This window comes from Ambystoma mexicanum, chromosome 10 (assembly GCF_040938575.1).
Source record: "Ambystoma mexicanum isolate Mex_15411 chromosome 10, UKY_AmexF1_1, whole genome shotgun sequence".
Taxonomy (NCBI): domain Eukaryota; kingdom Metazoa; phylum Chordata; class Amphibia; order Caudata; family Ambystomatidae; genus Ambystoma; species Ambystoma mexicanum.
In genome coordinates, this window is record NC_090932.1 from 1,409,348,967 (window position 1) to 1,409,375,121 (window position 26,155).

Genomic DNA, 26,155 nt, shown 5'->3' on the forward strand with positions numbered 1-26,155 from the left:
CTGCCCACAATTTAAGAGGTTTTTCGAACCGGTGGCATGTTCAGGGGGGTTTTAGCGGAAAAGAGGATATTACTCAAAATGTGTGCATGTGAAAAATCTGACACTTCATCAACTAATGTCCATACTCCTTGCGCACATGTGTGTAAATTTGGGGTAATGTCCGGAATTGCAAACCAGTTAAAAAGTGCAAAATATTGCCATTTCTGAATGCAAGCTCCCAGGAAGAGCAGAGTTTGAACAGGAGATACCTCCTGTGATATGTGAGGGGTGCATATGATTGTAAAACAATATGTACCTCTGCAAATATGTATTTGTTTCAAATCTAGATTTGTGTGTAAGTTGACTGGGGAGTGTCCTCTCTGCAGGCTGTAAAATGACATCACTCTGACACAACTTAGCTCCCCCAATCAAATGAGAAATGGAAGTTTGACCAATTAGAAGCTGAGAGAGAGGTAGGGTCAGTGATGCTAGAACACACCCACATTCTAAACACATAAAAGCAGACAGACAGGACAGATAGGCACTTTCAAATCCATTTGCAGCTGGAAGCTCTGCCGGGAAAATCCATACTTTACCTCCATCAATCTCCAGAGAAAGCTGTGCAGAAAGATCCAGACTTTAAATCCCTCAATCTTCAGAATCCAGAGAGAGAGCTGATCCAGACCACTGTTAGCAGAACCAGAGAGAGCAGACCCAGATCACTGTGAAGTGCAGAGACCAGAGTCCCGTCTAAAACCTGACCAGATCCATGGCGAGGCCCATTTCACTCAAGAATATAGTGTGAGTACCTAGAAAACTGTGCAGAACCAATCTCTTAGTTAAAATAATATAATTCAATCCTATTTTAATCTAAGTAGAACTGTCTCCTAACTGTCACATGTCATTTGCAAAGCTGTCACTTGTCATTTTCTAGTTGCAAGCTGCACTTGTCTTTTTGAACTTTAAAATTTCAAATCTGAAAAACGACCTTTATTCAATCGTTCATATCTCCGCAACCGTTTGTGCTAGAGACTTGCAGTAACTTTCATTTGGAAGCTGGACTAGTGATAGTCCTTGTAGTTCTTCTGTAATAGCGCTCGGCGCATTCGCGAATTTTACCGCGATTTGCAAATTTCTCCACGTGTAAAAAAATCTGCTGCTGCTTGCCTTCCATTTGCCAGAAATTCGTTTAACCTGCTAATCATTCCTGAATCATTGCAAGAGTGAGCCTGGACTAATATTAACTAGATACCACTCACCCTGAACTTCTAGAGGGAATTAAAAGCATTTTAACATATTTTCACTCCATTGCCAGCACATATCAAAGCATTTTGCCTGTGTTTTCAACATCTGTAGTCTAAGTTGCTGGGGTTAACTGAATCACATTTAATTGCATTTCTGAGAATTGTGTGCCTTCCTTCCATTTCCTTGCATTGCATAAAAGGGGGGGGTGAATTGTACAAGAAAGTGATTACATTGTTTTGCTGAAATCCTATCAAGTTATTTTCTGTACTGCATTTCATTCCACATTGCATCCATTTGAAACCATAAAAGTATTGTTGCTATCTTATCCATTTCATGTCAACTCCTTAGTGATTATCAAGAAGTGTGCTAGTGCCAGATTCTCTGTTGTTAATCTTTATCATACCAGATTAAGTGTGATATTCAATTATTAATTTATTATAAAGCGTGATATAATATATATTGTTTAAGTTATCAAATAAACCTTTAAACTTGCAAAACAGAACTACTTCTTGGCTCAGTGGGGTCAGGAGGATTCCAAGAGAGGGGTGTTATATAGGGGTAGTCATCCAGAACGCATGAACTGGACATAAAGTTATGTCAATAAGGGTTTTCATTCAGTATTATAGACTAGGCGTTGACTTAGCTGTAGTGTTGAATTGAATCCTCCTCACATGTCATCCTTGTTTCCTCATTCCTCCCCCCCAGGCACATTCATCCTCCTCACATGTCATCCTTGTTTACTCATTCCTCCCCCCCAAGCAAAGGATCCAAGGTATCACATATCGTTATGGCATTGAAGATATGTTTGCTTCCAGACCAAGAGATATCTGGATTCCTTACTGTCAATATATGATTAATAGAAATTCCGATGTAGGATCTGGAATATGTTTGGGTTCAGGTGAAGCTAATGAGGACAATCCAGAGAGGACTGATGTATGATCTGCTCTTGGCAATGCTAATATCAATCTTTTGAGCTGTTTGACCACTTGTATTGGGTTTTGAGGACATGTTTTGTGGGACTGGATTCTTATACTCAGTCCTTGTCAATACCTAGGCCACTATTAAGGAAGTGCGTATGTTGCCTTATTAAGTTTGTATGTATCATCTGATATGTATACAATAAAAAACATTATTTTAAAAAGAATGGGATTAACAGCAAGATATTTGAAGGAACATTGTATTTGGATAAGACTGTAACCCTAATAGAGTTCAGCAACAAGTGAGTATTGCACTAGCATAGACTTTAGATGCATCCCAGAGAATTCTGAAATTAAGTCATAATGTGAAATATGTCTTGCATCAGAAGATGTTTTTGTATGTGAGAAGCCAGATACAGGACACGTTTTTAAGGATTTGGGGAAATATACATAATTGATATTGAGTGTGTGGAAGATTATGTGATGTGGGGGGAGAGGGGTATTGTTGGGTGATTATGTTAATATAATGCTTGTGATTGTAATAGTTTTCACCCGAGATTGCCTGTTCACAAATCAGGAAACATTGTTGACTATAATAGAACATCCTAATTAGACTCCTTGCTTGATAATTTGTGGAAATTACTAAATGTTTGAATAGTGATCCTGGTATTGAATGAAGGTGTGTTTGCAGTAGAAATGATATTGTAAGCCGATTATACTTTTCTTTCCTTTGGGATAGGAAGACCGGGGCAAAATGCGAGACCTTTTCACCCCCCAATTTAGAAGAACAACTCTTCTGCTTTGGTTTATATGGTAAGTATTAAAGGAAATGTAAGTGGGAATGGCCAGAATGTTTCCAAAATGTTGGTTCTGGTAAATACCCATGTAGGTGACTGGGCATCTTAATAGTTCTTACCTTAAATGTTTGCAAACGTAGCCCATTAGCAATTCGTCCCATGTCCTTGTCCCATTCCTAATATTATGCGGTCAGTCCACCATGGAATCTGACACATAGCGCAAGCCCTTTAGAATATACCAACATTTTTCAACACCTACCCTGTTATGAGAGTATGCATCAACTGACCAGCACCGACCGTCAATTTTGATTTGATTTTTGCATTTGTAACGCGCACGTGACGGACCAAACAGTATAGCGGCGAAGATGAAATCATAAACATGCAAAAGCAACATAAGCCCACAAATCGAATGCAACACAGCAATGCATCTATGAAGAGGCTTCTTAAACAAAAAGGTTTTTAGAGCTCTGCGAAACTGGCATAGGGATTTAATGGCCCTAAAATCAATTGGGAGTGAATTCCAAAGCATTGGGCCGAAGACTGCAAACCTTCTGTCTCCTCTTGATGAATAAGCTGAGTGAGGAATTACCAACAGATGGCAGTCACTAGATCGCAAAGATCTCATAGGTTTATAAGGCAGAATCAGTTCACTCAAATGTATAGGGGCCAGCCCATTCAAACATTTAAAAACAAGGCAGGCCACCTTAAATCTAATGTGGTCTTCAACCGCGAGTCAATGTAAGTCTCGACGAGATGGAGAAACATTGGCCGTTTTTCCTAGTTTAAAAATCACCCTAATTGCTGCATTTTGGGCTTTTTGAAGTCTCAGCATTTGCTTGGCAGGAAGACCGGTCAGTTGGCTGTTGCAGTAGTCCAGGTATGCATTTATCAGGACACCCACAACTGGTTAGGGCCGCAACATATAATGTACTGCCTGGACTTTTGCTTCAACCTGACTTTCACTGCCCAAATCCTCCTGCCAAAGGCAGCCTAGATTTTTAACCTTAGAGACACATTTTCGATTGGTTCCCAGAAGAACTGGAACCGACAACTTCTTCGCAGCCATAAGAAGATGTTTCGGGCCAAATAAAATCAATTTGGTTTTAGCTGCATTTAATTGGAGCTGGTTGTTGGACATCCAACAGCCAACCTTGTCCAACCTCCTCCAAACACTCCCTAACTTGTCAAGTGTTTCATCCAAATTAGCAATCCTGATGAAAAACTTGGCGACGTCAGATTAGGAATGGAAATTCAACCCATGTTGTCCCAAAATTTGCAGTAGAGGACGCATATATGACTTGAACAGTAGAGGTGAAAGTGAAGACCACTGGGGAACTCCACAGTTCAACTTGATAAGATCTGACAAAAATGTGCTCAGTCTAACCGGTTGATGATTATCTGTCAGAAATTATTTAAACCAACTGACTGACTTCTTTGAGACCCTTGAAGTCGATCTAGTAGGATGGAATGGTTCACTGTATCGACGGCTGCGGAAAGATCTAACATAACAAGAAGAGAAAGCTCACCTTGGTCCGCAGTCTTCAAAAGATAATTTTGTACAGACAAGAGGGCAGTTTCTGTTCCGAACTTAGGTCTAAACCCAAACTGGAACTTGTCCAACTGGACTGGACTTATAATTCTGCAATGCCCTCTTGGCCTTATTAATATTCTCAGAAGTTGGTTTCTTCTGCCATTTGCGGCCAGTCCTACTGACTTGCCTGCTTAAGGGAATTACATTCTGCATAAACCAAGGTTTAGAGATTTTTAATTTCTTTCGTTTAGAAGGAGCAGTCTCCATACAGATGTCATCAATTAACGCAGTTGCAGCTGCGAAATATTGTTCACACAGGAGTGAAGGGTCAATGGAGGAAAGGGCGCTTTTAATGTCATCACCCATGATTCTATCTAGATCCTTGATTCTTCGTGAGTGAATTACCGAACTGGCTTTAGTATTGACACTGATTCCCTTTGGAAAGGTCAATAAGAAACACTGGACAAAATGATCGGATCATTGAACTGGGATGGATTCCTTCAGGGAAGCATAAGAACTCCTCGCAATTAATACATACAAACTGTGTCCTTTTTTATGGGAGGGTTGGATTTCCAAGGCGTGTATTCCACGGGTGCTCATACGTTCCCATAATTCCTTGGAGTCTGGTTTGGACATATCGTCTAGCCAAATGTTCCAGTCTCCCATTAGCAATAGTTCCTTATGTTTACTCCCTCCAGTGACTAGGAATGAGTCAAGATTCTCCAGGCAATGTTAACATAGACCAAGTGGTCTGCATGATTACAATCCTGGATGATGAATATCTGTATTTGAAGATGAACTTTCTTTATTTCTTTCTCTTTGTTTCTTTCTTTCTCTTTCCTTCCTTCTCTCTTTCTTTTTTCTTTTGTTCTTCCTTTCTTTCTTTTCTTTCTCCTGTCCTTTTTTTTCTTTTTCCATCTTACCATTCTTTCTTCCTATATATGACCTTGATTGCATTTTTTTCTCACTGTTTGTTTTTTCATCCTTTCTTTCCTTTTTCCCTCCGTTTGTTTGTGTCTTTTTTTCTTTCTTTCGTTCTATCTTAGTTGGCTGTGTTGAAGCAGGCTAAAGACATACTGGCCGATTCATGGAATAATTAGCGCGGCGCAAGTGGCAGGGCACGTGGATTTCAGGGGTGCGCAGGAAGTTCCACACGCGATTTGGCCGGGTACGTGCGCGGGAATTTCCACACGCGATTTGTCTGGGTATGTGGATCTCAGGGGTGTGCGGGAAGTCTCACACGCGATTTGGCAGGGTACGTGGATTTCAGGGGTGCGCGGGAAGTTCCACACGCGATTTGGCCGGGTACGTGCGTGGGAATTTCCACACGCGATTTGTCTGGGTACGTGGATCTCAGGGGTGCGCGGGAAGTCTCACACGCGATTTGGCAGGGTATGTGGATTTCAGGGGTGCGCGGGAAGTACCACACGCGATTTGGCCGGGTACGTGCGCAGGAATTTCCACACGCGACTTGGCTGGATACGTGGATCTCAGGGGTGCGCGGGAAGTCCCACCCGCGATTTGGCAGGGTACGTGCGCGTGAATTTCCACACGCAATTTGGCTGGGTACGTGTATGACAGGGGTACGCGGGAAATTCTACACGCGATTTGGCTGTGTGCTCCCAGGTATTCCCTGTACACCCTCCACGGCCCCTGCAGGCAGCCGACACCACAGGGGACTACCCTGCACACCTGCTCATGTCACCCAGCACCCCCACCCCCCAGCAGTGCAGGGGCAGCCTCCACCAGGCCCCCACTCATGTCTCCCACCACCCCCACCCCCCAGCATCCAGGGGCAGCCTCCACCAGGCCCCCACTCATGTCTCCCACCACCCCCACCCCCCAGCATCCAGGGGCAGCCTCCACCAGGCCCCCACTCATGTCCCCCTGCACCCCCACCCCCCAGCAGTGTGGGGCACCTTCCACCAGGCTCCCACCCATGTCTACCACCACCCCCACCCTCCAGCCACCATGGGCAGCCCCCACCAGGCCCCCACTCATGTCCAACTCATGTCTCCCACCACCCCCACCCCCCAGCAGTGCAGGGGCACCTCCACCAGGCCCCCACTCATGTCTCCCACCACCCCCACCCCCCAGCATCCAGGGGCAGCCTCCACCAGGCCCCCACTCATGTCTCCCACCACCCCCCAGCCACCAGGGGCAGCCTCCACCAGGCCCCCACTCATGTATCCCACCACCCCCACCCCCCAGCAGTGCAGGGGCAGCCTCCACCAGGCCCCCACTCATGTCTCCCACCACCCTCACCCCCCAGCATCCAGGGGCACCCTCCACCAGGCCCCCACTCATGTCCCCCTGCACCCCCACACCCCAGCAGTGCAGGGGCACCCTCCACCAGGCCCCCACTCATGTCTCCCACCACCCCCACCCCCCAGCAACCAGGGGCAGCCTCCACCAGGCCCCCACTCATGTCCCCTTGCACCCCCACCCCCCAGCAGTCATGGGGCAGCCTCCACCAGGCCCCCACTCATGTCCCCTTGCACCCACACCCCCCAGCAGTGCAGGGGCACCCTCCACCAGGCCCCCACTCATGTCTCCCACCACCCCCACCCCCCAGCATCCAGGGGCAGCCTCCACCAGGCCCCCACTCATGTCTCCTACCACCACAACCCCCCAGCATCCAGGGGCAGCCTCCACCAGGCCCCCACTCATGTCCCCCTGCACCCCCACACCCCAGCAGTGCAGGGGCACCCTCCACCAGGCCCCCACTCATGTCTCCTACCACCCCCACCCCCCAGCCACCAGGGGCAGCCTCCACCAGGCCCCCACTCATGTCCCCTTGCACCCCCACCCCCCAGCAGTCATGGGGCAGCCTCCACCAGGCCCCCACTCATGTCCCCATGCACCCACACCCCCCAGCAGTGCAGGGGCACCCTCCACCAGGCCCCCACTCATGTCTCCCACCGCCCCCACCCCCCAGCATCCAGGGGCAGCCTCCACCAGGCCCCCACTCATGTCTCCTACCACCACCACCCCCCAGCATCCAGGGGCAGCCTCCACCAGGCCCCCACTCGTGTCCCCCTGCACCCCCACCCCCCAGCAGTGCAGGGGCACCCTCCACCAGGCCCCCACTCATGTCCCCCTGCACCCAGGTCCTCACAATCCCCAATCATGTGCGTTATGGTCAGCCTCCACAGCCAAAAGGCCCTACCAAGTAACCCATTCACCCACATGGAAATGGAAATTACATGTTACACCCCCAATGTTCATAAAGCAAATGAACCCATGTCCGTCACACACAATGGTTGCAAATGAATGGGAAAACACCCAACATGACATGCATGAAACCAATGAGATGATACCACACAGTGAAGTATGAAAACATAATTGTATTAAAAATAATTGAATGCTAATGAAATGAAACAAACTACAATGGCAATGAAAAAAAGATAAGCTGCATGTCCGTCCAAAAAAATCAAAACTACAAATCCAAATCCAAAAAAATGTTGTTCAAAGTCACATTAAAAATAAAATCAATCCGAGAGATAAAAATAAATGCAAAGACCATTGCTCCATGGAGAATAAATCAAAAATAAAAAAAAAACAATCCAATGAAGAACTATGTACAAAACATCCAAGGGTCCATGAGCCCAACTGAACAAAGGAAACCTACAAAAAACCCTAACTAAAATGCAACTATATACAAAAAGTGGAGCAGTGTCCGTCGACTCCAGATCATAAGAAGAAACAAATGAAACCTAAAACTAAAGAACTATATACAAAGGCGGCGGGCAAGTCCAGCGGCTCACTCCGTGGTGTTCCGGGCCAGGGCATCATCAAACTCCTTGTCTATGTCCCGGAGGCGGTCCTGTTCCATGGCCCCGATGGTCCGCAGGGACGATGCCATCTGTTCCTCCAACCCCCTGCGGATTGCCTCGAGGCACTCGGCCCGCCTCAGGGCCCTGCGCATGGAGTTCTCCGCCCTGACCATCGTGAGCCGCGCCTCTTCCGCCCGCCGCCGCTCTGCACCTATCTGCTGGCCCAACCGCAGCCACACGGAAGACACTTCCTGTCCTGGATCCTCCTGCCCTCCGGCCGATGCCTGCCCCTCCGATGTTGATGGCCCCGAGCCATGATGCCTCCCACGTTGACTCTGCTGCTGCCTTCGACGCAACTGCCTCTGCCAGCACGATAGCATCCAGGCTGATGGAATCCACCGACGCCGTCGTGCACGTGCCCTGCCTGATGATGCCGGCACATCCTCCATCTGCTGGGGTACAGTTGCTGTGGTGTCCACCCCTGCTGGACCTCCGACTCCCGACTGTGGCAGGGATGGGATCCCCACCGAGCTGGCTGCATTGGTCAGGGCAGGTCCACAGGGGGCCCTGGTGGCATCTGGGCCGGAAGACGGCAAGGAGAACGACCGGCGTATAGCCTCCACAGAGGAGGAGAGGGCCTCCAGATTGGCCGACACATGCAGGAAACCCCCGAACATGGAAGATCCCAATTGGGCCACGTCGGCACGGTGCTCTTCGTGATGATGTGCGTGCTCCTCCCGGGAAGCACGCACGTCATCACGAATTGCACCCGCGCGCATCGCGACCCCAATCAGGACCTTCTCCATACGGACACGGGTCCCCTCGTCCGCAGGTGGAGGGGAGTCAGGTGACATGGACATCCCCTCTACCTGCGGACGGGCCTGGGACGGGGCATCCCTGCTGTGCATGGTGGTGCACTCAGAGGGTCAGGGACAGCGACATGCACAGGCCCCTCCACGGTGACCTGTGCTGCCTCCTGCCCCTGGACTGCACCACTTGCACCAGCAGGGATGCCCCCACCAGGCCCCATGTGTGCCTCAGTGGCGGCCTCCTCCTCCTCTGTGGAAACCACCAACCTGGATTGCTCCTCACCGTCTTCCGCCGTAGCAGGCCCCTGTTGGGGCTCACCCACCCCTTCCGCTGCAGCCATGGGGGCATCCCCGCCACCTTGCTCCACAGCGCCGTCTCCGCCCTCTTCTTCACTAGCCGCTGCGTAGAGGGAGACATAGAACACAAGCATCAGGGTACTGTTCAATAGTCCCCTAGACAGCAAGCAATAGCAGATGAGTACCACTGTCAAAGTACACTTCCATCATGTCCCTCCACAACACATGGGTCAGTCCAGGCAAAACACACACAGTAACAGGCATGGTGCATGCCATGGACATTTCCATACATGTCCAATGGACTCTTGAAACATACAATGATATGGAACTCACATGCATCATGGGTCATGCCTATCACATGCACACACTTCACCTTAGTCACATCCATCTGGCCTCATACACCCCAAACACAGCGGATACAAGGGTAACTAGGCTGCATCAGTGAATCTGTGCATTGCCAAACACATCTGTCATGCATCCATGGCATTCACAAGTCACAGACACGCAGGTCAGGCACACAGACATGGCTACCATATATGTACCTGGCATCAGCACCCATCCCTCACCCCCACCCATGTCCAGGAACAGAGACTGGCATGCTCTCATGTGTAATATCTGCATAGGGCTCCCCATGTGGCATTTAAACACATGCAACAACCATGTGGTTCACACATCACTGGTCGCACATGCATTACCATGATGTCCCTGCACACATACATGCATACATGGCCTATGTCACACATACAGGCAAGTACCAGACAACCAGCACACCGCAACATGCCCTGTCTCACACAGCAATGCTTGGACACTTACCGCTCAACTCCAGACGGGTCTCCCTCTCAAGGATCTGGGCGTGGAGCGCTGGGCGTACGCGTTCCAGGACCCTCATCTGGATGGAACTCATGCGGCCCCGGCCCCCCTCCACGAGGCGCCGGGCCTTCATGAGGATCCTGGACCTCAAGTCCTCCCAGCGCTTCTTGATCTTCTGGATGTCGCGGGTTACCACCCCCTCGCGTTGATGGCAACCACACAGTCGGCCCAGATCCTCTCCCGTCCTTCCTTGCTGGCGCGGGACGATCCAAAGAGGGCATCATACTGCCCCAGGACATGCTCCACCAGGACACCAACTTCGGTGGCAGTGAAGCTGGTGCCCCTCTGCCCCTCTGGCCTGGGGTTGCCACTGGTGCCAGATGTGGAAGTGCCCGACATGTCAACCCCAGAGGCAGGAGTGGGTGGGCAACTGGGTCCTGGGGCTGGGCTGTGGAGCGATGTTATCCCAGTCGGGAGTCTTCAGTTCCAGCAGGGGTGGACACAGCAACTGGACCCCTGCAGATGGCTGATGTGCAGGCACCAAATGGCAGGGCACGGTGGCAGCAGGCAGGCAGGCAGGCAGCAGCAGCAGATGGCACGTGGGAGGCTGCTCGGGGCACTGGGGGGCAGTAATTCGGCCTTCTGGGCAGGAGCGTGGTCTTCCGTGTGTTTTCGCGTGGCCAGCTTGATACGGAGTGGTTTGGCACGTGAAAATCCTGCACGTCAGCGTGAAATTCGAGGAAAGGCCCGTCAGCACGCATATGCGATTCTATTGGACCAAAGGCCCTCAGCGCGTAAGCGCGTCTGTGACGTGACCCGCACGGGTGTTTCCCTCATAGCACGTGATGACGGAGCACACATGGAAAGACTGCACGTCAGAGTGTCATCGCGTGTAATTGGACAAAAGTGTGCGTACACGCGATTGGCCTATGTACGTGTATTTCAGGGGTGCGCGGGCACTTACACACGCGAGTACATTAGCGCACGTGTATACCGGGGTGCGCAGGAATTTCCACACGCTATTGGCCTGGGTACTGGATTTCAGGGGTGCGCGGGAAGTTTCACACGCGAGTACATCAGCGCACGTGTATACCGGGGTGCGCAGGAATTTCCACACGCTATTGGCCTGGGTACTGGATTTCAGGGGTGCGCGGGAAGTTTCACACGCTCGCCTACAACACACGCAAAGAAACACGTACGCCAGTAGGAAGCAGGCATACGTCGACCCGCGACGCATAAATTTGCGCGCAAACAAAATAAGCTCAGACGCCAGGATGAATATACCGTTCCTAGCAGCAGTGGCCGTGGGCTACCAAAGGAGGAGGAGGAGGATAGTCAGGGCCAGAATATTCACACCCAGAACCAGCCTTTTCGGGATGCCTGATGTCCAGGTGTATGGGAGGTACAGGTTTCCACCACACATAATACTGGACCTGGTGAGTGAGTGGGAGGATGACCTCACATCACCCACCCTGTGCTCCCAAGCACTCAGCCCCCTGGAGAAGGTCCTCAATGTACTGCACTTCTTAGCCACTGGATCATTTCAGCGGACAAGTGCCATAGTGGGTGGGGTGTCACAGGCCACGCAGTCACGCTGCCTACACCAGGTCTTGAACATCATCACTGCACGCCCATCAGTCCGCAGGCACATATACCTGCCCAGAACACCTGCAGAAAGGCATGCTGTCACCTTGGATTTTTACGGTGTGGCACTACGGTGTGGCACGATTCCCCAAAGTGCTAGGTGCCATCGACTGCACCCATGTGGCTCTACGTCCCCCCAGGGCATCTGAGCACATCTATAGGAACCGCAAGCACTGGCATTCCATCAACGTGCAGGTAGTATGTAATGCCAAGGGAATCATCACCTCAGTATATGCCAACTATCCCGGGTCCACCCACGACAGCTTCATTTACCGAATGTCCACCCTAAGCCGGGACCTAGAAGCTGGGCGGCATGGCGATACATGGCTGATTGGTGAGTATGAATGCCACTGCACATGCATGCATGTCAGATACTGAGCAAGGTCACAACCCCACCAATGATACCAATCACCAGCTCCACAGGGGACAGTGCCTACCCTCTCAGCCCCCACATGATGACGCCAATTCGGAACCCCACCACGCCACCCGAGGTAAGATATAACACAGCCCACATTGCAACCCGGGGCATAGTGGAGCGCACATTCGGAGTGCTTAAGTCACGCTTTCGCTCCCTTGACCGTTCTGGCGGGCAGCTGTTATATGCTCCCCCAGTAGTGTGCAGGATCATAGTGGCAGCATGTGTCCTGCACAACGTTGCAACACGCCGGGGCCTGGCCGTGGACATGGTGGTGGCCCCACATCCCCAACCACATGCACGGCCGCTGCGCATGGGAGGGGAAAGGGCACGGGGGGAGGCAGCCCGTACACAGCTAGTGGCTAATTACTTCACCTAGAAATCACACCCCTGTGGAGTGCACACTGCCCTGGCACATACCATCTGACAATCAATGATGACTCAACCTGACACTGATCCTGAAAGTCTGGAGAATCAACCGTCAAAACCATATCAGCCTGAGATTGTTCACCTGGAAGTGTTACAATGTGTGCATCCCTACCTACACAGACAGAACCAATGCAGTTTTGTGAGAAAACACACTCTAGCAGCTAAAATGAATACCCACTTGCAAAATGCAACATGAGGACAGTGCCATGTCACCCAAACCATCCCCAGCACCGCCACACGACACACCGTGCCATGTCATGCTATGTGCAGGTAAACAAAGTAATCCCCACAACATGACACAAGTGTCACAATGTACAGTGTCCCTAATTGAAACTCGCGACACCTGAAATGCTCACAGTAATGCAGGACCAACAACACACTTGAGCAGGTATTTAGCAATAACACTTATCAGCCACTGACCCTCAAAACTACCATTAACATGACATTACGAATGTAAGGAATTAGTAGTCTCACCACCTGGAAATGCCTGCACTCCCACCACTTCCAACTGTACAGTGTTGCCGCCATGTAGAGTTGTAGGTGCACTGCTGCCAACATGGACCCCATCTCCAAACTAGAGGGCCTTGTGTAGACATGAGGAAAGGACCTGCAAATTAGGAGGTAGACACGGATGATGAGTTACACATCAATGCAACATGCAGTGTACAACACAACAGCAATATCACTAGGAATGTATACACAGTATTGACTAGACTACCCAAACATGTAGTGGGAGTCCAATGTCACCATGTACGTCAATGTCACTTGGGCACACCCTTTGCAAGCCCATGGAAACGGGAAGCAGGAGGGGTGTGTGTGACAAAAACCCAAGCATCTGAACCAAATACATGACAAGCCTGCATGTGCCCAGCCACAATGCAGCGTATGCCCACAGGAGCCACGGAAGGCAACACATTGTCCCAAACAAAAAAAATCAAAAATGGCCATTAATGGGCCAGGGGGGTTGGGGAGGCCACCTAGGAGGTCCGAGGACAGGGTGCACACCAAAACCCACCTGTGTGGATCTTGGGAAAAAAAAAAACACCTCCATGGGCTCATGGCCCACACGGTTATCCTATTGTGGGAGTATCACTGCTGTCGCTATTATCACCCTGTGCAGCTGCATCCGGAGGTGGTTGCACTATGGGAGGCAGCCCACGCAAGGCCCTAGTCTGTTCCTCCATGGCTGCAAGCATGCGGGTGTGGTAGGTCTCGTTCTGGAGGATGAGTGTGCGGAGGTCCCCATGCAACAACTCACGGGATGCCCAGACCTCCGCCCTAGTTGCCTGCATCTCAGCTGAGAGCGTACGGGTGAGACGCTCCAGCTGCTGTTCTGTCCTTCGGTTTGTTGAAGCCTCAAGCTCAACAAGAGTCGTCCTGAGGTGAAGAAGCTCCTGCCTCAGGGCTTCCCTGTGGCCCTGGGACTCTATGGAGATGGCTTCCCGCAGAGTCGCCAGTGCCGCCCGCCTGTCCCTGTTGGACGCCAACATGTCCTCCCTGTGTGACTGGCAGATGGAGTCGGTTGCCTGCTGTAGTCGCTCCATCAGCCTTTCGGGGGGGACAATGGAAGTGGCCACCCTATCCATGGCCTGAGCCATCATCTCTGATGATGCTGCCTGTTGGGTTGCCATACCGTAAATGGATTGCTCCCATGCGGTATTGCCAGGTGGCGTACGGCCACCACGTCGGCGGGCACCACACCTGTCTGGGGCAAGGCGAACTGCGCCTTGCTGTGCCGGCACTTCCTGAGGCTGCAGGACTGCATTCCCCCTCTGATTTGCTGGCCCAGGAACAGGATCAGATGTCGCGGAGTGTGACCCTGCATCCGTAACCACCAAAGGCGTAGCTGCCAACACTGACATCCCCATTGAGGGTTCTGACCCTGGTGCAGGTGGGTGGGACAGAACAGAATCCCTCCCAGGAACACTCACCTGCGACGGCACGTAGGTCTCATCATCCAAATCAACACCTGAGTACAGCTCAGGAGGGAGGTGCAGCCAGAGACACCCCTTGAGAGCACGACCTGCAGCAGTTGTGGGTTCTCACCCACCACCACACCACGTCCCTCACTGGTGGTCGGTCGGCCCTCGGACCCCTCCTGGGTCTGCACCATCTCCACAACCCCAGCAGTATCAGGTGCGTCTTCCCCTGCAAAGACATAAAAGAAAACAAATGGAAACAGGCATTAGCACCATCGCACACAATGAGGGCTGAGAAGCAAGAGAACCAGTACTTGATTGACACATGTCCCACATGACTAAAACCCTCCCATGCATGCACCCTCACTGCGTATGAAGGGCAGGCAAATGGCACACACTGATGACACCAAGATGGAAGATGAACACATTTTCTGCATGCTGCCTGGCAGTGGCATCACACATTGGCCTGTGATTGCCAGGTGAAATACACATGCCATCACACAGATGGCATGTACCATTGCTATTGAGTGAAGATGGAGAGGAGGGCAGCACTTATTCATTCAGTCCAGTTCCCGCATGTAATAGCTTTTCTAATTCAAACAGGTCTGATTTTTCACCTGGAGCTGCCAGTCCAAAATGGTCCGATTGCACAGGGACATGTGTGAACAAATGATATCCGGGTAACAAAGTCACTCCACTTTACCATAGCCATGTCAGACATGTGACTACAGGACTGAGAAATGCCTAGTAAAAGTGGTGGAATGCAAACAATCTGCCTGAATGAACAGAGAAAAATAAGCAACAATGTTGTGGCAAGGTGACACTTCAAGGGCAACTGGCGTGCTGTTGGCCTAGATGTCTACTGTTGGCAGAAGGGATACTGCTATGGCCAAATGCTGCTGCGCAGAATGTATTGCATGAAGCACATGGGTGACCCAAACGACTCAGGCGCACACACCCTCACCTGGCACAAAAACAGAAGCCCTCACACACACACCATGCACATGGATGACACACACATGCATGTGCACTCACCGGACAATGCCTCATAATCAGGCAGATCTCCCATGCCTTGGATCTGTTCCTCCGTGACGTAGGTCCCAGTGACTGACTCATGTGGAGTGAGTTCCATGTCTTCTACTGGGGACCCACCTCCAGTCACTAGAGTTGCGGCATGACTTGAGGCCAGCTTATTCTTTGCCCTGCGCTTTAGGTCATTCCAGCGCTTATAGCAATCATTGGCTGTGCGCCTCACGATTACAAGGGCACTTACGATGTCCGCAACGGTCTGCCAGTGTGCCTGGCGTTGTGCAGGTGTGGTCTTGGATACTGCAACAATGACCATCTCGTTATCATGTCCGGACACATACTCGACAAGTGCATTCAGTTCGGCATCCGTGAAGCTGGGCTTCCTCGACGGGCCGGACTGTGTAGCCGTGTCTGGGGCATCAGCCTGTGCCGGACGAGCATTCTTCCTCTTCCGCTTGGAAGGTGGTGGTGATCCTGAGTGTCCTGCGCCGCTCTGGACACTAGGGGCAGGAGCCCTGGTGGACTCTGTACCAGGAGTGTGGGATTGCACACTCAGCATGGGAGTTGGTGCAGGCATTGGCTCAAGTGTAATGGTGTCAGGGGTAATGTCAGCAGGATGGACTAGGACCGACACTGTCCTGGCTGGGTGTGTGAGAGCTGGGGTGGATGGAGCCGCAGCTGTCCCTGCAGCCTCTCCACCCTGCCTACTTGGGCAGCAGATGACCTTGCTGCCCCAGATCCACGTGGCCTGATGACATCAACGTGCACCAGCGCACGTGTCATAGGCCTGCTGACCTGGAAGTCAGCCATGGAGTCAGCCAGGTCTGGTGCCACAATGGGCTGGTCCAACAAGGGCTGAGCATGGATGGTGTCAGCCACATCAGCCTCAACCAGGGGGGGGGGATTATGGGTGCCCTTGACTGGTCCTCCACACATGGGGGGACAGGGTCACCCTGCAAGTAACGACCACGTCCCCTACCGGATCCACCACGGCCACCACTTGTGGCTCGTCCACCTTTGCCACCCTTACGGAATCCTTGCCTCCCAACCATGGCACTGATGTTAATGTGCGTATGGGAGTGGCTGTAAACTATTGTCCTGGGCAATTGGGGGTCAAAGGGGTTGGGTACCAGATGGTAATTGTACCCTAGTGCTCTAGCAAGGCTGAATGTGACCCCTGGGGAAAGATGACAGGTCACGCAACGCACAGGAAGCCCAAAAAAGGGAGATGACGTGCACGCAACCCCTCCTAGACCACGTGTGCGGAAAAAAAAACCTGCACTACGCTGTGGCACCCAGTAACACAAGAATGAACGTATGCGTGTCACATGCAGCCTAGAATGACCTCTGAAGGGGTAGGCTACACACGGGGTAAGCACAGATGTTAGATACGTGCGTGACTCAACATCTGCCAGGAAAAAGAGCGTGAAAAAGAAGCGCGTTTGGTTGGCAACACCCCCGCCAAAAGAAGATTTGTACGCTGTCTGAGGAGACAGGACAACAGTAGAAGGGAACACTGTTTGAGGGAACAGGCCCAGGAAAACCAGAAAAAGAGAAAAAAGAGAAAAAGCTGTCAGAGGTACAGGGAGTACGAACTTGAAACGCTGTGAAGTAAATCGCGTGTGAAACGACAAGAAGTACAGAATTCACCCACTCGCTCTCCACGAAAAGCACGTACAAGGAAATGGTGTTCTACACGTACCTTTTATGCAGGCCCACACGTCCAGCGTCACTTACGCGGCGTGTACGCGCTAGGGCCATTTCCACCAATTACACGCTTTGTCACTTCTGCATGTAGAGCCATTTCCACCAATTACACGCTTTGTCACTTCTGCGTGTAGGGCCATTTCCACCAATCACACGCTTTGTCACTTCCGCGTGTACGCGCTAAGGCCATTTCCACCAATTACAGCTTTGACACTCGGACGTGTCTTTCATTTTTTTAACATGCAACATTTCCAACGTGTGCCCTATTCAACGTGCACGTGACTTCATAGACGCGCATACGCTGGTGGCCTTTGGGCCAATGAATGTACAGTGTGCTGACGCGTTTACGTGCTAAGGGCCTTTCCTCGAATTACACGCAGACGTGTTGGATTTTCACGTGCAAAATCACTCCGTATCAAGCTGGCCACGCGTTCACACACGGAAGACCACGCTCCTGCCCAGAAGGCCAAATTACTGCCCCCTCAGAGCCCTGAGCACGCTCCCACCTGCCATCTGCTGCTGCCTGACTGCCTGCTGCCCACGTGCCCTGCCATTTGCTGCCTGCACATCAGCCAGGGGTGCTGTTGCTGTGACCACCCCTGCTGGAACCGAAGACTCCCGACTGCTTTTCCATCGCCCCACAGCCCAGCCCCAGGACCCAGTTGCCCACCCACTCCTGCCTCTGGGGTTGCCATGTCGGGCACTGCAACATCTGGCACCAGTGACAACCCCCGGCCAAGGAGGCAGAGGGGCACCAGCTTCACTGCCACCGAAGTTGGTGTCCTGGTGGAGAATGTCCTGGGGCAGTATGATGCCCTCTTCGGAAGGTTGCGTGCCGACAAGGAAGGACGGACTCGGATCTGGATGGACATCGTGACTGCCATCAACGCGGAGGAGGTGGCAGTCTGCGACTTCGAACGTGTCAGGAAGCGCTGGGAGGACTTCAGGTCCAGGACCCTCAACAAGGCCCAGCGCCTCCTGAAGGCAGCGGATGCTAAGGGGCGCCAGGGCCACTTGTCGGAAGATCAGATGAGGGTCCTGGAACGCATATCCCCAGCGCTCCACATCCAGCTCCTTGAGAAGCAGACCCGTCTGGAGTCGAGCGGTAAGTGTACATGCATACTGATTGTAAGCTGTGCGTGTGGTGGTGTGCCAGGAGTGTGCAGGTTGAACATGTATTTTTATGTGGCCAAGTAGGGGGGGTGTACAGGGCCGTGAGGGTGACACATGCGAGGGGTCTCATGTGTGACACATGGATGGTGCTTGTGTGTGTGGGCTTGCATGGCACAGGATGTGGAGGAATGATTGTCAGGTGTGACATGGATGTCGATCAAAACACTGCGACAGTTGGCGGGGGTGTACACATGCATGCAAGTTTGGTGTTGTGTGTGCATGTGTAGTGTACTCCCTATGTTGCATGTGATGTGTGGATGACCTTTGGCTGCTCATGCTGTTGTATGTGAATGGATGGTGCTGGCTGTTGCAATATGGCTGTGGTATGGCTCATGTGTGCAAGTTGAAATGACAAGTGTGTTGGGGATTGTGATGCCATGTCTGAGGTTTACCAATGCCACTCATGTATAACTGTCATGTGTGTATGAGTCCATTTTACAGTGCCCTGATGCCTGTGTTTTCGTTCTCCCTGTCTGCAGCGTCAACTGATGAAGAGGGCGGAGAAGGTGCTGTGGAGCACAGCGGCAGGGGTCGCACCACCAGCCGGAGACGCAAGGCCCGGATCCCCTCCCAGGTTGTGATCTCGTCGGGGAGTGAGGAGTCCGGTGCCACGTCCCAGGCCGCAGCTGCCGAGGGGAGGTCCAAGAGGCGGAGGTTGGAGTTGGACTCCTCGGCAGCAGAAGGGGCAGCTGGGACCCCACAGGGCCCAACGGAGGAAGATGGCACAGAGTCATCCAGGTTGGTGGGGGGTTTGGTGGAGAAGGAGGCCGTGCAAGCGACAGTGGCGGGGTCTGGAGGTGGGGATTCCACTGGTGCTAGTGGTGCAGTGCAGGATCAGGGACAGGAGGCAGCACAGGCCGCCGCAGAGGTGCCTGGTGCAATCCTGTCCCTGCTCCTGTCACTGCATCAACTTGCACCAGCGGGGATGCCTACCTCCAGACCCGTTCTCAGGGAGAGGATTGGCTTACAACACCTGGCCTTCCTCTCCCTGCGGATGTGGCTATCCTGCACCAGGTTGAGCCTGTCCAGGGTGGGGTGGCGTTGCGTCAAAGGGCCATGAGAGCTGACCTGCAGTCTTTTCATGATGAGTCTGCACATCTTCTTGCATGGCTCGTTGACCGCGTTGACCCACTGGGACAGCTCACCAGGGCTGGATTCCTCCGTTTCCTGGACCTTGTTCCGATCCCCTTCTCCACAGAACCCCCTACGCCCCAGTCGTCCTCCATGCCATCTTCCCACCCATGTGTCACCTGGGTGCCCTGTGGTGCTGCCTCCGACCGTGCGGCCAGGCTGGTGGACAACAGATCCCTGCCACAGTCGGGAGTCGGACATCCAGCAGCGGTGGCCACATCAACGACTGCACCCCAGCTGGAGGAGGATGTGCAGACACCATCGGACAGGGCACATGGACAGCAGCAGCTGCAGCAGCAGGAGGCTGTAGGTGGGAGCCACGATAGCTCGGGCCCTTCAACATTGGAGGGGCAGGCATCGGCCGGAGGGCAGGAGGACCCTGGACGGGAAGTGTCTTCCGTGTGGCAGCGGTTGGGCCCCGCCATAGATGCGGAGCGGCGGCGGGCGGAGGAGGCGTGGCTCACGATGGTCAGGGCGGAGAACTCCATGCGGAGGGCCCTGAGACGGGCCGAGTGCCTCGAGGCAATCCGCAGGGAGTTGGAGGTGAACATGTCGGCGTCCCTGCGGACCCTCGGGGCCATGGAACAGGACCGCCTTCGGGACATAGACGAGGAGTTCGATGATGCCCTGGCCCGGAACACCACTAAGTGAGCCGCTGGACTGGCCCGCCGCCATTGTATATAGTTATTTAGTGATAGGTTTCCTTTATAGTTTATTTTTGTTTGGAGTCGATGGACACTGCTCCACCTTTTGTATATAGTTCCATTTTAGATTTGGTTTTTTGGTAGGTTTCATTTCTTCTCTTGGGATGATGGACCCTGAATAGTTTGTACATAGTTGGACTTTGGATTTGGATATTTTTTTTACTATGAATATTTTTTTCATGGAGCAATGGTTTTCTATTTCTTTTTTCCCTTCATTTCCTTTTCATCGACTTGAACTTTGGAAGATATTTTTTTGGATTATCATTTATTGATTTTAATTTGAAAAGGGACAGCCAGCTTAATTTTGTTATTATTTTACTTGTGTATTTTGGTTAATTTTGATTGCCATTGCTGTTATTTTTAATACATTATTTGGATTTTTTCATTCTTCAATGTGTGGTTTCTTCTCATTGTTTTCATGCATGTCATGATATGGGTTTTCAGGTTCACTTGCAACCATTGTGTGCGTGTGAGACACATGTGTTGATTTACATTGTTTCCATTGGAGTAGTATCATGGGCACATGTAATACTTGGTTGTGTCTTTGGGCTGTGGTGGCTGGCCATGAGGCACATGCTTGAGGATTGTCAGGGCCTGTGGGCAGGGGAACATGAGTGGGGGCCTGGTGGAGGGTGCCCCTGGATGCTGGGGGGTGGGGGTGGTGGGAGACATGAGTGGGGGCCTGGTGGAGGGTGCCCCACACTGCTGGGAGGGTGGGGGTGGGTGGGAGACATGAGTGGGGGCCTGGCAGAGGCTGCCCATGGTGGCTGGGGGTGGGGGTGGTGGGTGACATGGGTGGGGGCCTGGTGGAGGGTGCCCCACACTGCTGGGGGGGGGTGGGAGTGGTGGGAGACATGAGTGGGGGCCTGGCGGGGGCTGGGGGGTGGGGGGGTGGTAGACATGGGTGGGAGCCTGGGGGGGCTGCCCCTGCACTGCTGGGGGGTGGGGGTGGGTGGGAGACATGAGTGGGGGCCTGGTGGGGGCTGCCCATGGTGGCTGGGGGTGGTGGTAGACATGGGTGGGAGCTTGGTGGAGGGTGCCCCACACTGCTGGGGGGTGAGTGGGAGACGTGTGGGGGCCTGGTGGAGGCTGCCCCTGGTGGCTGGGGGTTGGGGGTGGTGGGAGGCATGAGCGGGGGCCTGGTGGAGGGTGCCCCTGCACTGCTGGGGGGTGGGGGTGCAGGGGGACATGAGTGGGGGCCTGGTGGAGGGTGCCCCTGGATGCTGGGGGGTGGGGGTGCAGGGGGACATGAGTGGGGGCCTGGTGGAGGGTCCCCCTGGATGCTGGGGGTGGGGGTGGTGGGAGACATGAGTGGGGGCCTGGTGGAGGGTGCCCCACACTGCTGGGGGGGTGGGGGTGAGTGGGAGACATGTGTGGGGGCCTGGTGGAGGCTGCCCCTGGTGGCTGGGGGTTGGGGGTGGTGGGAGACATGAGTGGGGGCCTGGTGGAGGGTGCCCCTGCACTGCTGGGGGGTGGGGGTGCAGGGGGACATGAGTGGGGGCCTGGTGGAGGGTGTCCCTTGATGCTGGGGTGTGTGGGTGCAGGGGGACATGAGTGGGGGCCTGGTGGAGGGTCCCCCTGGATGCTGGGGGTGGGGGTGGTGGGAGACATGAGTGGGGGCCTGGTGGAGGGTGCCCCACACTGCTGGGGGGTGGGGGTGGTGGGAGACATGACTGGGGGCCTGGCGGAGGCTGCCCATGGTGGGTGGGGGGGGCGGTGGTACGAGACATGGGTGGGGGCCTGGTGGAGGGAGCCCCACACTGCTGGGGGGGTAGGGGTGGTGGGAGACATGAGTGGGGGCCTGGCGGGGGCTGCCCATGGTGGCTGGGGGATGTGCGGGTGGTAGACATGGGTGGGAGCCTGGTGGGGGCTGCCCCTGCACTGCTGGGGGGTGGGGGTGGGTGGGAGACATGAGTGGGGGCCTGGTGGGGGCTGCCCATGGTGGCTGGGGGGTGGGGGTGGTGGTAGACATGGGTGGGAGCCTGGTGGAGGGTGCCCCACACTGCTGGGGGTGTGGGGGTGGTGGGAGACATGAGTGGGGGCCTGGCGGAGGCTGCCCATGGTGGGTGGGGGTTGGGGGTGGTGGGAGACATGAGTGGTAGCCTGGTGGGGGCTGCCCCTGCACTGCTGGGGGGTGGGAGTGGGTGGGAGACATGAGTGGGGGCCTGGTGGGGGCTGCCCATGGTGGCTGGTGGGTGGGGGTGGTGGTAGACATGGGTGGGAGCCTGGTGCAGGGTGCCCCACACTGCTGGGGGGGTGGGGGTGGTGGGAGACATGAGTGGGGGCCTGGCGGAGGCTGCCCATGGTGGGTGGGGGGTGGGGGTGGTGATAGACATGAGTGGGGGCCTGGTGGAGGGTGCCCCTGCACTGCTGGGGGGTGGGGATGCAGGGGGAGATGAGTGGGGGCCTGGTGGAGGGTGCCCCTGGATGCTGGGGGGTGGGGGTGGTGGGAGACATGAGTGGGGGCCTGGTGGAGGGTGCCCCTGGATGCTGGGGGGTGGGGGTGGTGGGAGACATGAGTGGGGGCCTGGTGGAGGGTGCCCCACACTGCTGGGGGGGTGGGGGTGGGTGGGAGACATGAGTGGGGGCCTGGTGGGGGCTGCCCATGGTGGCTGGGGGGTGGGGGTGGTGGGAGACATGAGTGGGGGCCTGGTGGAGGCTGCCCCTGGTGGCTGGTGGGTGGGGGTGGTGGGAGACATGAGTGGGGGCCTGGTGGAGGGTGCCCCTGCACAGCTGGGGGGTGGGGGTGCAGGGGGGCATGAGTGGGGGCCTGGTGGAGGGTGCCCCTGGATGCTGGGGGGTGGGGGTGGTGGTAGACATGAGTGGGGGCCTGGTGGAGGGTGCCCCTGGATGCTGGGGGGTGGGGGTGCTGGGAGACATGGGTGGGAGCTTGGTGGAGGGTGCCCCACACTGCTGGGGGGGTGGGGGTGGTGGGAGACATGAGTGGGGGCCTGGCGGAGGCTGCCCATGGTGGGTGGGGGGTGGGGGTGTTGGGAGACATGAGTGGGAGCCTGGTGGGGGCTGCCCCTGTACTGCTGGGGGGTGGTGGGGTGGGGGACATGAGTGGGGGCCTGGTGGAGGGTGCCCCACACTGCTGGGGGGTGGGGGTGGTGGGAGATATGAGTGGGGGCCTGGTGGGGGCTGCCCATGGTGGCTGGGGGGTGGGGGGGTGGTAGACATGGGTGGGAGCCTGGTTGAAGGTGCCCCACCCTGCTGGGGGGGTGGGGGTGGTTGGAGACATGAGTGGGGGCCTGGCAGAGGCTGCCCATGGTGGGTGGGGGTGGTGGAAGACATGGGTGGGGGCCTGGTGGAGGGTGCCCCACACTGCTGGGGGGTGGGGGTGGTGGGAGACATGAGTGGGGGCCTGGTGGGGGCTGCCCATGGTGGCTGGGGGGTGGGGGGGTGTTAGACACTGGTGGGAGCCTGGTGGAGGGTGCCCCTGCACTGCTGGGGGGGGTGGGGGTGGGGGTGGGTGGGAGACATGAGTGGGGGCCTGGTGGGGGCTGCCCATGGTGGCTGGTGGTGGGGGTGGTGGGAGACATGAGTGGGGGCCTGGTGGAGGCTGCCCCTGGTGGCTGGGGGGTGGGGGGGTGGGAGACATGAGTGGGGGCCTGGTGGAGGGTGCCCCTGCACTGCTGGGGGGTGGGGGTGCAGGGGGACATGAGTGGGGGCCTGGTGGAGGGTGCCCCTGGATGCTGGGGGGGTGGGGGTGGTGGGAGACATGAGTGGGGGCCTGGTGGAGGGTGCCCCACACTGCTGGGGGGGTGGGGGTGGTGGGAGACATGAGTGGGGGCCTGGTGGAGGGTGCCCCTGGATGCTGGGGGGTGGGGGTGGTGGGAGACATGAGTGGGGGCCTGGTGGAGGGTGCCCCACACTGCTGGGGGGGTGGGGGTGGTGGGAGACATGAGTGGGGGCCTGGCGGGGGCTGCCCATGGTGGCTGGGGGGTGGGGGGTGGCAGACATGTGTGGGAGCCTGGTGGAGGGTGCCCCACACTGCTGGGGAGGGTGGGGGTGGTGGGAGACATGAGTGGGGGCCTGGTGGAGGGTGCCCCTGGGTGCTGGGGGGTGGGGGTGGTGGGAGACATGTGTGGGGGCCTGGTGGAGGCTGCCCCTGCACTGCTGGGGGGTGGGGGTGGTGGGAGACATGAGTGGGGGCCTGGTGGAGGGTGCCCCTGGATACTGGGGGGTGGGGGTGGTGGGAGACATGAGTGGGGGCCTGGTGGAGGGTGCCCCTGGATGCTGGGGGGTGGGGGTGCAGGGGGACATGAGTGGGGGTCTGGTGGAGGGTGCCCCTGGATGCTTCGGGGTGGGGGTGGTGGCAGACATGAGTGGGGGCCTGGTGGAGGGTGCCCCACACTGCTGGGGGGTGGGGGTGGGTTCTAGACATGAGTGGGGGCCTGGCGGAGGCTGCCCATGGTGGCTGGGGGGTGGGGGTGGTGGGAGACATGAGTGGGGCCTGGTGGAGGGTGCCCCACACTGCTGGGGGTGTGGGGGTGGGTGGGAGACATGAGTGGGGGCCTGGCGGAGGCTGCCCATGGTGGCTGGGGGGTGGGGGTGGTGGTAGACATGGGTGGGGGCCTAGTGGAGGGTGCCCCACACTGCTGGGGGAGTGGGGGTGGTGGGAGACATGAGTGGGGGCCTGGCGGAGGCTGCCCATGGTGGGTGGGGGTGGGGGTGGTGGGAGACATGGGTGGGGGCCTGGTGGAGGGTGCACCACACTGCTGGGGGGGTGGGGGTGGGTGGGAGACATGAGTGGGGGCCTGGTGGGGGCTGCCCATGGTGGCTGGGGGGTGGGGGTGGTGGGAGACATGAGTGGGGGCCTGGTGGAGGCTGCCCCTGGTGGCTGGTGGTGGGGGTGGTGGGAGACATGAGTGGGGGCCTGGTGGAGGGTGCCCCTGCACTGCTGGGGCGTGGGGGTGCAGGGGGACATGAGTGGGGGCCTGGTGGAGGGTGCCCCTGGATGCTGGGGGGTGGGGGTGGTGGGAGACATGAGTGGGGGCCTGGTGGAGGGTGCCCCTGGATGCTGGGGGGTGGGGGTGCTGGGAGACATGAGTGGGGGCCTGGTGGATGGTGCCCCACACTGCTGGGAGGGTGGGGGTGGGTGGGAGACATGAGTGGGGGCCTGGCGGAGGCTGCCCATGGTGGCTGGGGGGTCGGGGTGGTGGGAGACATGGGTGGGGGCCTGGTGGAGGGTGCCCCACACTGCTGGGGGGGTGGGGGTGGTGGGAGACATGACCCCCACCAGGGGGCCTGGTGGGGGCTGCCCATGGTGGCTGGGGGGTGGGGTGGTGGGAGACATGAGTGGGGGCCTGGCGGAGGCTGCCCATGGTGGGTGGGGGGTGGTGGGAGACATGAGTGGGAGCCTGGTGGGGGCTGCCCCTGCACTGCTGGGGGTGGTGGGGTGGGGGACATGAGTGGGGGCCTGGTGGGGGCTGCCCATGGTGGCTGGGGGGTGGGGGTGGTGGTAGACATGGGTGGGAGCCTGGTGGAGGGTGCCCCACACTGCTGGGGGGGTGGGGGTGGTTGGAGACATGAGTGGGGGCCTGGCAGAGGCTGCCCATGGTGGGTGGGGGTGGTGGGAGACATGGGTGGGGGCCTGGTGGAGGGTGCCCCACACTGCTGGGGGTGGGGGTGGTGGGAGACATGAGTGGGGGCCTGGTGGGGGCTGCCCATGGTGGCTGGAGGGTGGGGGGTGGTAGACACGGGTGGGAGCCTGGTGGAGGGTGCCCCTGCACTGCTGGGGGGTGGGGGTGGGTGGGAGACATGAGTGGGGGCCTGGTGGGGGCTGCCCATGGTGGCTGGGGGGTGGGGGTGGTGGGAGACATGAGTGGGGGCCTGGTGGA

General features: G+C 55.8%; 1 protein-coding gene across 4 annotated transcripts in view; it reads left to right on the forward strand.

Annotated features, from left to right (window-relative positions):
- Positions 1–26,155, forward strand: part of SVOP (SV2 related protein) — a 750,499-nt gene that overhangs the window by 605,867 nt on the left and 118,477 nt on the right. For 2 of the 4 annotated variants that reach the window (XM_069619446.1, XM_069619448.1), the window contains one exon: positions 2,881–2,954. In XM_069619446.1, the coding sequence (XP_069475547.1) occupies positions 2,881–2,954 (74 nt within the window). The remainder of the gene's footprint in view (positions 1–2,880; positions 2,955–26,155) is intronic. The other 2 variants (XM_069619445.1, XM_069619447.1) reach the window with 1 other exon arrangement.